This window comes from Sinocyclocheilus anshuiensis, unplaced genomic scaffold, assembly GCF_001515605.1.
Source record: "Sinocyclocheilus anshuiensis isolate Anshui unplaced genomic scaffold, SAMN03320099.WGS_v1.1 scaffold890, whole genome shotgun sequence".
Lineage (NCBI taxonomy): Eukaryota > Metazoa > Chordata > Actinopteri > Cypriniformes > Cyprinidae > Sinocyclocheilus > Sinocyclocheilus anshuiensis.
In genome coordinates this window covers 999,299-1,011,639 of record NW_015537986.1, presented here as the reverse complement: position 1 = coordinate 1,011,639, position 12,341 = coordinate 999,299, and the positions used below count along the sequence as shown (strand labels likewise).

General features: G+C 36.9%; 1 protein-coding gene across 3 annotated transcripts in view; it reads right to left on the bottom strand.

Moving 5' to 3' along the window:
* Positions 1 to 12,341, bottom strand: part of LOC107674778 (transforming growth factor beta-1-induced transcript 1 protein) — a 92,600-nt gene that overhangs the window by 40,227 nt on the left and 40,032 nt on the right. For all 3 annotated transcript variants that reach the window (XM_016468889.1, XM_016468898.1, XM_016468883.1), the window contains 6 exons: positions 11,536 to 11,672; positions 10,986 to 11,058; positions 10,592 to 10,676; positions 10,042 to 10,224; positions 9,431 to 9,604; positions 5,929 to 6,010 (listed from right to left, as the gene is read on the bottom strand). In XM_016468889.1, coding sequence (XP_016324375.1) covers positions 5,929 to 6,010; positions 9,431 to 9,604; positions 10,042 to 10,224; positions 10,592 to 10,676; positions 10,986 to 11,058; positions 11,536 to 11,672 — 734 coding nt within the window. The remainder of the gene's footprint in view (positions 1 to 5,928; positions 6,011 to 9,430; positions 9,605 to 10,041; positions 10,225 to 10,591; positions 10,677 to 10,985; positions 11,059 to 11,535; positions 11,673 to 12,341) is intronic.

Here is a 12,341-nt window from a genome sequence, read left to right as displayed (position 1 = left end):
ATAGCAAAATAAAGTAAACTGTGACATATTATACCCAAAAATTCTTTAATTGCTAATGCGACCTTTTTACACCACAGACTGAACAAAACTAAGCATTGCTTGGTAATTGGTCATCAGAGTATTGATAGTTGTGTAAATATTGTCATATTAACAGTTGTCTGAATTTTTGGTTGATTGTAATCCATTACATACCTTTCTATCAAAGTTATCTGACATTATCAAGGTGAATTTGTTCAACTACATGACAAGAATATGAGTTCTTGTCATATTTTATAACCATTTTCTAAACTATAGCGAATAAACTGTGATAATGTGAGAAATGTTGAAGGTGTCTGAATAAATTTTGGTTTGACTGTATATTTAATTTTTACAGTGAAGACTATGCAGAGCTATTTTACATTTGATTATTCGGTTTCTGTACCTTGACACCTACAAACCTGAAAAAACTTAAACATTGTGTAAATAGCACAAATAAATTAATAGAACGAACATACAAATTAAACAATTTCAAACAGGGCTCACTGGTACAACCTGCACTTGGGCCCCGCAAACCCCAGCTACGGCCCTGCATGTGTAAGTGGCAGAACAATTAACAACTTACGTTTTGCCAATGATATTGGTCTCTTGACACAACTACTTAGGCATGCTAAGGTCCTTTTGGACAGAGTCAACAAGGTCAGCTCAAAGTATGAGCGAGAGATAAGTGGCTCCAAAATGGAGTGGATGCTGCTAAGTATAAAAGCTGAGCAAACAGTGAAAAACAGAATAAAGGAAGGACTGTTGCTCAGAGGGAAGGAACTGCAGCACGTGGAAAGATTCAAGTATCTTGGAACGACTCTGACTGCAAACTGTGATTGCTCAACAGACATCAGAATAAGAACAGCCATGGCCTTGAAAGTGATAAGCGATCTGGAAAATATCTAGAAAAACAAAAACATCAAGAATGAGACCAAAATGAGACTGTACAGATCCCTCATACTGCCTATTGCCTTGTAAGCATGGACACTTAGGGGTGCTGAAAAGAAACAACTACTTGTATTCGAGATGGCAGCACTTAGAAAAATACTTGGCGTTCGCATCATAGACAAGATGAGAAACAATGACATCAGAAAGGCCCTCAAACAGATAGAAATGACCGTGTAAAAAGTACATGAAAGACAACACCAGTGGCTTGGTCATGTACTTCGTATGGATAAAAACAGGATTGCCAACAAAACAACATTGTCAACATTGCACGGAAGAGTAGAAGTTACCACAAAAAGAGGAAGTCCAAGAAAAACGTGGATGTCATCAGTCATGGCAGGATACAACATTGGACCACAAGTTCTGAGAATTGCACAAGATAGAGACAGATGACGTTTAGTGTCGACTCATGCGAGAGCACATGTTAAAGTGCAGTAAACATGCATGGAGATATGGTGAAGAAGAATATTTGCTAATAAAATGGCATACATTTCAACATCCAAAGTATAAAAATGTTGCACACATCCCACAAACCCACACAGGGCTCAGGTGCAGGACAAAGAAAGGGAAACTATAGCCAAAATACAAACGTATTGTCCGCACACTGATATAATTGCTCAATAAGAATTAATTATTGCAATGTTTCGACCATCAGGTCTTCGTCAGGCACAAATTACGTGACTCACGTAATTTATGCCTGACGAAGGCTTGATGGTCGACTCGCGTAATTTGTGCCTCACGAAGACCTGATGGTCGAAACGTTGCAATAAATAATTCTTATGGAGCAGTTATATCAGTGTGCGGACAATACATTTGTATTTTTACTATACATTTCAACATGTCATGCGCATACTTTGTCATTTATTTATTTACTTACTTACTTTTTTTATTTTAACAGCACAGATAACTCCTGCACATGACATGCAGAAAAAAAGAGATGGGCCTCTGTATTTTTTCATAAACTAATAAATCACTGTGCAGTAGCTAGGTTGTTCTGGGTGGTTGCTAGGGTGTTGCTATGCAGTTGCTATGGTGTTCTGGGTGGTTGCTATGCAGTTTCCAGGGTGTTCTTCTGGTTGCTATGCATTTGCAAAGGTGTTGCTATGTGTTTGCTAGGGTGTTCTGGATAGTCCTGTGTGGTTAATAGGGTGTTATGGGTGGTTGCTAGGTGGTTTCTAAGGAGTTCTGAGAGGACAGTTGCTAGGGTGTTTCTAGGCGGTAGCTAGGGTGTTGCTATGCAGTTGCAAGGTTGTTCTAGGTGGTTGCTAGAGTGTTGCTTTGCGGTTGCTAGGGTGTTCTCCTGGTTATGCAGTTGCTAAGGTGTTGCCATGTGGTTGCTAGGGTGTTGCTAGGCAGTTGCTGGGTGTACTGGGAGGTTGCTATGCAGTTGCCCATATAAGGCCTTGAAAATGAAGATTCCAAAATCAAAGTTTAAGAACCAGAATCTAAAATCATATTGAGATCTTTCTAGAGAGGTACAGGCATGCAATTGTTGGAAAAGGAATATTTATGGCACTTTGACAGGTATGTTTTTTGCAATTGTTTTGATAGAAGGAAACAAGACACATTTCTATTTTCAACATAATTTTTTCTTCAGACATTTCTCTTTAAATGAAAAGAAGTATCATCTGTATGCAAAGTGACCCACATTTGGTTTTTGACCACTGAAAAAGTGTAAAATGTAACATTTTACTCTTGTAGCCATATTGAAATTCTTATATCTCTGGAAATGAACCATGTTGGGCCTTAAAAGTTAAGATACCAAAAGACATTTTCTTATGAGCTAAAATATCAAAGGATATTAAGATTTTTAATACTTCTTGAGATACAGGCATGCAAACTTCAGGGGAAAAAAGTTATTTTTCCCATTTTTGAACATCACCATTGGCATATAATGCAACAAAGATTGCTGAAGTCAACAGATTTTACCAATCACTTCTGTAAAAATAACATAATGATGTAATGATGTTGCCATCTTTCTAAAGTCATTTTATCCCCCTGTAATTTGGCTCAAAATCTCAGGTGGAAATTGCCATTTTGACCCCCTCTACAAAATAGTGGATTATTCGGTAAATATGCATCCAAGGCATTTAATATTTTATTTGATCTTGATTGGATCTTGATTGCATCATCTTCATTGCATCTATTTTATTTTTCGATTTTGTGTTTTATTTCTTGATGTATTCAGCTAATAAGTCTTTTTTTTTTTCTAAAATTTCCCATGTCAATTAAAAATAAAAGGACCTAATTGGCACTTGACTTAATTGACTTGCCTTTTTTAAGGCAAAGACCTAATAGAGGCTACAAGATATTATAAGACCAGGCAGATAGAGAAAAAATATATAATTAAATTATTATTATTATTATTATTAATGAAAACAAACCACTATTAAAAAGGTTTAGTATATAGAGTGTATAAGATTGTACAGTGTATAGTATGTAAATCCATGTAATAGGATACCACAGGGGCGTTTCCTTCATGGAGGCAGTGGGGCAGTCGTGGCCTAATGGTTAGAGAGTTGGACTTGTAACCCGCAGGTTCCAGTCTCAGGTCCGGCAGGAATTGTCGGTGGGGGGAGTGAATAAGCAGCCTCCACCCTCAATACCATGACTGAGGTGAGACCCTTGAGCAAGGCACTGAACCCCCAACTGCTCCCCGGGCGCCGCAGCAATATGGCTGCCCTACTGTGTGTGTGCACTTGGATGGGTTAAATGCAGAGCACAAATTCCGAGTATGGGTCACCATACTTGGCCACATGTCACTTCACTCACTCACTCAAAATACTGGATGAGAAAAAAAAATAGTACAAAAATAAAACTATGCAAATATTATAAAATATAGTGTTAAATCCCTAATTTTTCTAAAGAAACACTGTCAGAGCAAAGCAATGTCAGCGGGTAAAGTTACAGCAGGAGTCCACAGAGTCTCTCTCACCTCCCCTAAGCCCATTGAGTTTTAACAGACCCTAAAGCGTGCTGTAAGTTTGGTGTGGGGTAACTGAGAATGAATGGGGGAAAGTGTGCACTCCATGGCAAATTTGATTAGATATGACTGGTTATGATCAGCTGTGATGGGTTCATGCCATAAATCCCGTCTCTTGTGTTCGTGCGCATTCCCCCATTCATGAATCAGTCTGAATGAACAATATAATGGCGTTAATGGGAAGATTAATAAAAAAAAAAAAAAAGTCACACTTAGATATAACCACTTTATGTCAAAATAAGACTTGAAATAGCCTGAAAACATGATCTGTCAGAATATTTAGTGAGTTATCAGCTTGATGAAATGTAAAGTAAATCTCCATGTCTGTGACCAATATTTACTGAGCTTTGATGACTGATGATCCGTAAAATTAAAAAATAGTGTTTTTCCTATATTATCCATTGAATGCAACAGTAAAAATTAGCCCATTATCAAGGCAAGGTTCACTTAATAACTTGCTGAAGCCTATGGTTAAGGGGTCATGAACTGCATTTTTTTATTATTTTATAATGTGTCCTTAAGTGCACTTACAAAGAGGGTGAGGGTGCTCAGCATAAGCGGAGTTTACATAGCACAACAGCAGCAAGCCGTCATCAAGACAGAGAAGATTTTTTTCTTCACTAGCAGACCTAGTGGGAACCCCTGTAGCCCTTGGTTGTGACGGGGCTAATCAGCTGCCTACACACACATGGCATAATGTAGAAGACAGAAAGCAGTGAAAAACAGTACTTATAACTATCAGTTAGGTTAGCACATTCATAGTATAATTAGGAGACAGAAAGCAGTGAGAAACAGCACTTATAATTATCAGCTTCCCATCCATCCCAGCTCAGTGCACAAGCAGTGACAGAGAATGTATGCAACAACAGACTACCTCAAGAAGCTAGTATTGAAAACTGATTCCTTAAGCTAGTTAAGCTAGTTAATGGCCAACTTTTCAAGTAGGCCATAAGTAGTCTGTTACCAAGGAATATAGCTTTGATGTGCGGCAAAAGTTGTTGAGCTTCACAAAATGGGAAGTGGCTATAAGAAAATAGCAAAAGCAAAAGCAAAAAGTCCCAGTCAACTGGAGATGTTGTGAATCAGAATGAGTCAAGAAGCCTCAATAAAAATATCAAATATCACCCACATCACCATAAGTGGGAGGGTATAAAGAAAAAAACCCAAGTATATTTAGTTGCAGGACACTACTGAAACATCAAACGGGCCCAGCTTCCATGGTCAAATGAAAAGAGAAAAAAAAAAGAGCTTTTTGGCAGCAAACACAAGATTATTTTGGTGCACACTAAGATAAAAAAAAAAAGGTACCCCATGCCCAAGGTTAAATATATTGTGGGATCTTTAATGTTGAGGGTCTATTTTCTGCCAAAGGCCATCTGGACATCTTGTTCAGATACAAGGCGCTGTGGATTCTATCAAATTTACATTTACATTTAGTCATTTAGCAGACGCTTTTATCCAAAGCGACTTACAAATGAGGACGATAGAAGCAATCAAAACTAGCAAAAGAGCAACAATATGTAAGTGCAAATGACAAGTCTCGGTTAGCCTAATGCAGTACACGTAGCAAGGTAATAGATATATATATATATATATATATATATATATATCAGGTAAGAGCACAGCAGCTGCAAAGGGGGTGCTCACAAGCACCCTTATGAAACAAAAAAAAAATTGATGAAATGGGACCTCCCAAGGTTTCGTGGAGTTGACAGACATAAATTAGTTACTTGGGGGGGGGGGGAAAATCTTGATGGATCGATAAAAGAGAAATAATCTAATAAAAAACACTATTAAAATAACATAATGAATCCTTAATTTGTTAGGACTCTTTTTTTCCAAATTCATTCATTATCTTGAATAACTATTATCTATTTATCCACATGATAATTGATTGATTTACTGATATCTCAATTAATTAATTCATTGCTCAGTTGATCTCAGATATGGCCCTGAAATCAGTTTCCTTCATCATCCCATACCTTCATCTCCAAATGTTGAGCTGCATTTCACACAGCTAAAGCATTCTGGATGCCAGTTTTTATCCAGCGCAGTCACCATTTTCTGAAGGAGAACATAATAAGGCCAGATTAGGGCCAGATAATATACAGTATAAAGCTATGGGAGTTGATACTGGGTTACAAACAAAGATGAACAACTTCAAATTACATATTTAGGGAGAATTTTGGCAAAACAACTATTGTATGAGAAAAAAATCTGTAATACTTTTCTATTAAGATGTTAAAGTATTATGGCTAGATGTGCCGCTTTGAGCACAATTTGGGCGATACAAATGTAAGATCACATTAAGATCAGCTGATCATCTGTCTTTCTCATATAATCACATGAAAAACATTGATATACAGTGGGTACGGAAAGTATTCAGACCCCCTTAAATTTTTCACTCTTTGTTATATTGCAGCCATTTGCTAAAATCATTTAAGTTAATTTTTTTTCCTCATTAATGTACACACAGCACCCCATATTGAGTACATTAATGAGGAAAAAAAATTAACTTAAATGATTTTAGCAAATGGCTGCAATATAACAAAGAGTGAAAAATTTAAGGGGGTCTGAATACTTTCCGTACCCACTGTATATTGTCAGGACTGGATCATGATCCTGCGAGGCCCCTGGTTATACGTCTTGGGGGACCTAAGCAATTTGGCTTCAAAAAGTTAGAAAACATGCATTATGGCAATTAATATAAGACCAAAAAAAAAAAAAAGTTTTCTGGATCCTATCTTGTTCTGTGTGCGGAGGGGCCCTAGTGGTCAGCATGTGCTCTATGCATTAAGGCAGAGTTTACCAACTCTGTTCATGTAAGGCAGGGGTGTCAAACTCAATTCCTGGAGGGCCGGAGCCCTGCAGAGTTTAGATTCAACCCTATTTAAACACACCTGATCCAACTAATCAAGTCCTTCAGGCTTATTTAAAAACTACATGGTATGAGTGTTGGAGCAGGGTTGGAACAAAACTCTGCAGTGCTCCGGCCCTCCAGGAACTGAGTTTGACACCTCTGATGTAAGGTATACCAACAGTACACATTTTCAAACTCTTCCTAATTAAACACACCTGATTCAACTCATCAGATCGTTAGTAGATTCTCCAAGACCAGAAATGGATGAGTCAGATAAGTGAGACACCCAAAAATCATAGAATGAGAACGACACTTGAACTGAATTAAGCTGGATGATGGCACTATCGTCTTCTGTACAGCTGGGGTCCATTCTTCGTACCTCGCTTAATACACCTGAGATAATTTGACAGATGCCAGATCTTTTAATCCTGGTAACTGATCTCTGGCTAATTTGGTTCTTCAAACAAGTTAGCAGATTTGATTAAAAAAAATCTGGATTAAGTTGTCGTAAATTACTTTGTGTTGTCATGTTCATTGGAAAGGGCAGATATTTCGATACTCGAAAATATGATCAGCAATGCAGCAATTGGCTGGCGGCAAGACAGCAACATAATGACATCATATAATTAAAATCAAGGAAACAGCCTAGCCAGCAAAATGACATAAAAATGTGTACAGGCTTTGCATTTTTCAGTGTCAAGAAGAGTATTGCAATTAGCAAGTAATTTAATTTTGAAGCAGATTTGTTACATGTGACAGCATTAAAGTTTCTTAATGCATACGATCCATCTTAAGACATAACTAACTGTGTTTAAATTAATTATGCATCATAAAAGCAATTTGATATTTGAGAAGTGAGTCCGCATCTCCTGCGATGCATTAAAGCCACCCGCATAAAAGCTCACCGTTTAAATTAATGCATGGTGTGTGCAACAAAATTATGAGATAATTATTCCTTCACGAATAAATCTCTCAATGAGTAAAACTGGTTGTGTCTATTTTAATTATTTTCAAAATAATTTTTGGTTTAATAAGGTTGTAAGAAAATAGCAGTGGCTGGGATACACTTTCAGTATCACCTTCACTTAAAATTATGCAATCTAATCCTGTTTATGTGAAATAAGCATGCTCCTGAGCAGATTTGAGCTAAAGGACCTGTTGCTATGACAGCAACTCCAGGATGAGCTTCGAAGAATCTAACAATCCTGGATCATGTCAAAATGCCAACAATAAAATCCAGCTAATCCAGGGTAATCCACATAAGAAGAACGGACCCCTGCTTTACAACTTAATAGCATTTTGCAACATCAACACTGAACTGACTCAAGCTAAATAATGACATTGCTGCCTTAGGTAGAACTGCTTGTAGCTGAATTGAACTTGTTTCAAATTTATTAACTTCACACTATTATTGATCTGAACTGAAACAAGACTGTAATTCTGACCTGAGCTAAATTATGGCACTATTGTCTTTTAGAGCTGCTTTATAGCAGATTCTGAATTGTCTCCATAGTTGAGTTTCCATAATTGTTCCTGCTTTTTTCCTCGATTTTCTCTGTGAAGCTGCTTTGACACAATCTGTATTGTATAAAGTCTTATAGAAACAAAGTTGACTTGACTTGACTGGTGTTGATGTACCTCCAGAAACAAGGTTGGGAAACACTGCATTAAGGACCTGAAGTTCATTTTGATCCTTTTTGTGTCTTTTTTTGTGGGATCCCACACCACTGCTCATTTTGTAGGTCTCTTTTATCTGGCACATGCACACAGTTCAGTTCATGGAACTCTCTGTTAACAAGCTGATTGATGATTTGACGCAAGTGTGTTAAATAAGTGAGACATGGACAATCTGCAGTGCTGTGGGTCCCCAGGATTAAGAGTTTAAAACCACTGCTCTAGTCATTTGGCGATAATATGATTAGATTGACTGAAGTTCAAAGTCTAGACTCCTATAATTCAGTTTGAAGCTTTGTTTTAATGGTTTCACATCTGGGATGTATGTACAGTGCATGGTCCCATATAGTTAGACTTGACAACAGCAGCGTGAAAGAACATTATCAACAAAGAAAAAGGTAACAGTTTACAATAAGGTCTCGTTTGTTAACATTAGTTAATGCATCAACTAACATGAACTAATAATAAGCAATATATTTTAGCAGCATTTATTAAACTTAATGTTAGTTGATACATTTAATATAAGTTTAATAAAATACAATTTTAATACAATTTTAATGTTCATGTTAGTTCATAGTGCATTAACTAATGTTAACAGATAGGCTACAACATTTGATTTTTAATAATGTATTAGTAAATGTTTAATCATTAAGTTTAATGAATGCTTTAGAAGTATTTTTACCTCCCTTAACTTACTTTAAATAAAAGTTATAATAAATAAATTTAAGGAAGAGTTGGGATGGAGGAGGAATTGGGCTGCCTAAAAGTTGTTGCAGAAGTAAGGTAAGCAGAGGTTTATAGATGCTTACTCTAACGCTGTGATTTGTCAGAGTAAATGAGCATGGTCCTCTAGAACTTTTGTTTATTCATGTCATAGACTATCATCTTCATTCAGCTTCAGTACAGCTGTGAGTTTTTGAATAGGACACATAAATGTACAGTATACCTACATTGAGTATGGGCTTGTTGCATTGTGCACAGTGAGGTGAGTACAGGGTGAAGTAGTCAGGCTCACAGTATGGTCGACCATCTTTCTCAAAGAAATTACAATTGCCAAGCTCACACTCACACTCAGAGCAAACAAAGTGCTCTGGATGCCAAACCCGTCCCAGAGCTGTTACAACCTAAGAGACAGGGGAACAAGATCTAAATTTCTAAAGTTACTATCACTTTTGAAACCAGAATCCTTTAAATCATTTAAAAAAAAAATCAACAAAGAGTTCTAAGATGAAACAACATTACAAACTAGGATTTAAAACAATGTATTTGAAACCTGGTTGTGGTAGTAATTTATTTACTTCAATGAAATTAAATGTAAGTGATTAAACTTAACAACCAAATATGTTAGGTCTGTCTTCATAGGGTTATATATCGATAAAAATCTGGTTTTCTGTGAAGACAATTAATGGTACTTTTACTTACTGACCTTTGTAAACAGTACTTCTATTGTACTTCCAATACGAAAACCACAGAAAACATTTTAAAAACAAATGCATGGCTATTGATGACTAATTAAACTACTGGCTACAAGTTAAATTCAGGATTTATTAAAGAATTTTACCTGTCCTACAACTGGTTTCTGACAGGCGGAACAGTTTCCCTTAGAGGAGGTAGGCACTCCCTGCCTGCTCAGATCTGATTGGAGAAGACCCAACATGCTGTCCAATGAGCCTCCAGAGGATGCAGAGGGTGGAGAAGCTGTTTGTTGTGATGAAGATGCCACAGGACCCACAGGTGCTGCTGGCTGATACAAACAAATAACTCAACAGCTACACAAAAATACTAATATTTTATTCATTAAAAGTGAAATGTTAATAAACTCTCTCCTGACCCAGTTCAATATGCAGAGTCAACTATCAGTAAGCCAATAGTAGGTACTACTATTATGACTGAGACGCACTGTATTGTATAAAGCGCTATAGACTTGACTGACTTTACGCACAACAATGCACTGTTTGTTTGGTCCTACCAACTTCTGAACATTGTTACATTGTTACCAACATTGTCACCAAATCTGTTTTAGTGTTTAGTGTTTTAGTGTTTGGGAAACCAACCAATTCAATCTGGTGACACTAGTTCAGCAACTGCATAAAATTATGTATCAAACATACTGTGCTTTGGACTCTGAAGTCTGATAGAGACGCCATTAGTTTGTCCAGCTCTAAAGTAGCAGATGTAGCTGAGGGTTTCGCTGAGCTAGAAACAGAAAAAAAATTATTACTGTCTGACAATCATTAATAGAATTATATAAACTGTACACGCATATTCATTTGATATCGTGAGTTTGACTTTCCTCCATTATGTGTTGTCATTACTACAAATAAAGCCATTTATTTAAATGAAGATCTGCAGGGATATGATATGTTATCAGTCAGTAATGATACTATTATTTAATTAGTAGCTGGTATGTAATCTCTTATCTATTATAAGGCATGTGGAATGAGCATATGTAGGAAAATGAGTATACAGATGAATAAACATCGCAATATATATCAGTGCACTAACCCAGTAGAGGATGGACCAGACTTTGAAAACTGATCATCTTTTTTGGTGCTGGGGAATTGTGCCAAAATCTCATCTAACAAAGACAAAGGAAAAATTATACATCAGAGGAGTTCTTTTTTTAAATGAAACTCTAGGGCACTGCTTACTGCATACTGCTGACTATATACCAGATACTGCCTACTATTCTAACTGATCAGTTTTCATTTTATTCTATTTCATTTACTTTTGGCAGTCTGGAAAATCAGTCAAGTACAAGTGGTGCATGGCACACAGTGTTCCATACACTATGCTCTGGTTGTATATGGCACATTTTAGCAAATATAAACCAGTTATGTGGAATTCCCAGATCATTTGGTGACTGTTCACAGTATACATACTGCATGCATTTGTGTTGTTGTTTTTGTAAATAGTAGGTATTCCATTCTGACAGACAAGGACAGATTATGGACTGAGCCAATGACTGCCAGGGGTTTATCATATTCAGGTCATATTCTGTCCTTGCACACACACAGTAAAGTACTTTGTAAGCTACTAAGAAGTCAGCACTCACCTGTGATGTTGAACTGTGTGGCATTAAGCTCCTGTAGTAAGTGATCAAGTTCACTCAGCCCTCCACCCAGAACTGAGGAGGAGGAGAAAGCAGGAGGAGGGTCTGCCGTACGTGGGAAGCGTGGTTTACATACTGTACTGAGGAAATAAAAAGTTACAAAACAATCACTATGGACTTACCGCAACATTCCAAGAGTTAGTTCTAAATGAAAATGATCATCTTTGATTTTAAATGACATCCAAAGCTATTGTACAGTTTCAGAAGACTTTCAGAAGGAATACAGATCATGATACTTTTAGGATCCTTTATGGTACTTTTCTGTCCTCTGTGGAGCTTGACAGCCCCAGACCCCATTTACTTTGTATGGTAAACAGTAGAACAAACATTTTGCTAAACATTTTTGTTGTTGTTAATGGAAAAAATAAATACTGGTTTTGGGGGGATGAACTATTCTTTTAAAGGGGTCATATGATGCGATTTCAAGTTTTCCTTTCTCTTTGGAGTGTTACAAGCTCTTGGTGCATAAAGAAGATCTGTAAAGTTGCAAAGACTAAAGTCTCAAATCCAAAGAAATATTCTTTATAAAAGTTAAGAATCAACCACGCCTACCTAAAACGGCTCATTCTAACACGCCCACTATGTGGAAATATTAGCATAATGCCGCCCAGATGTACACGGAAAGAAAGAAGGCGTGGTTTCAGGATGTTCGAATTTGTGCAACGCATTTTATGGACATCAGTTTTTTGAACCTAGAAGAGTACAAGGCTGGCTGTGCACAAAGGCTATTTAAAAAAAAAAAAAGGGCC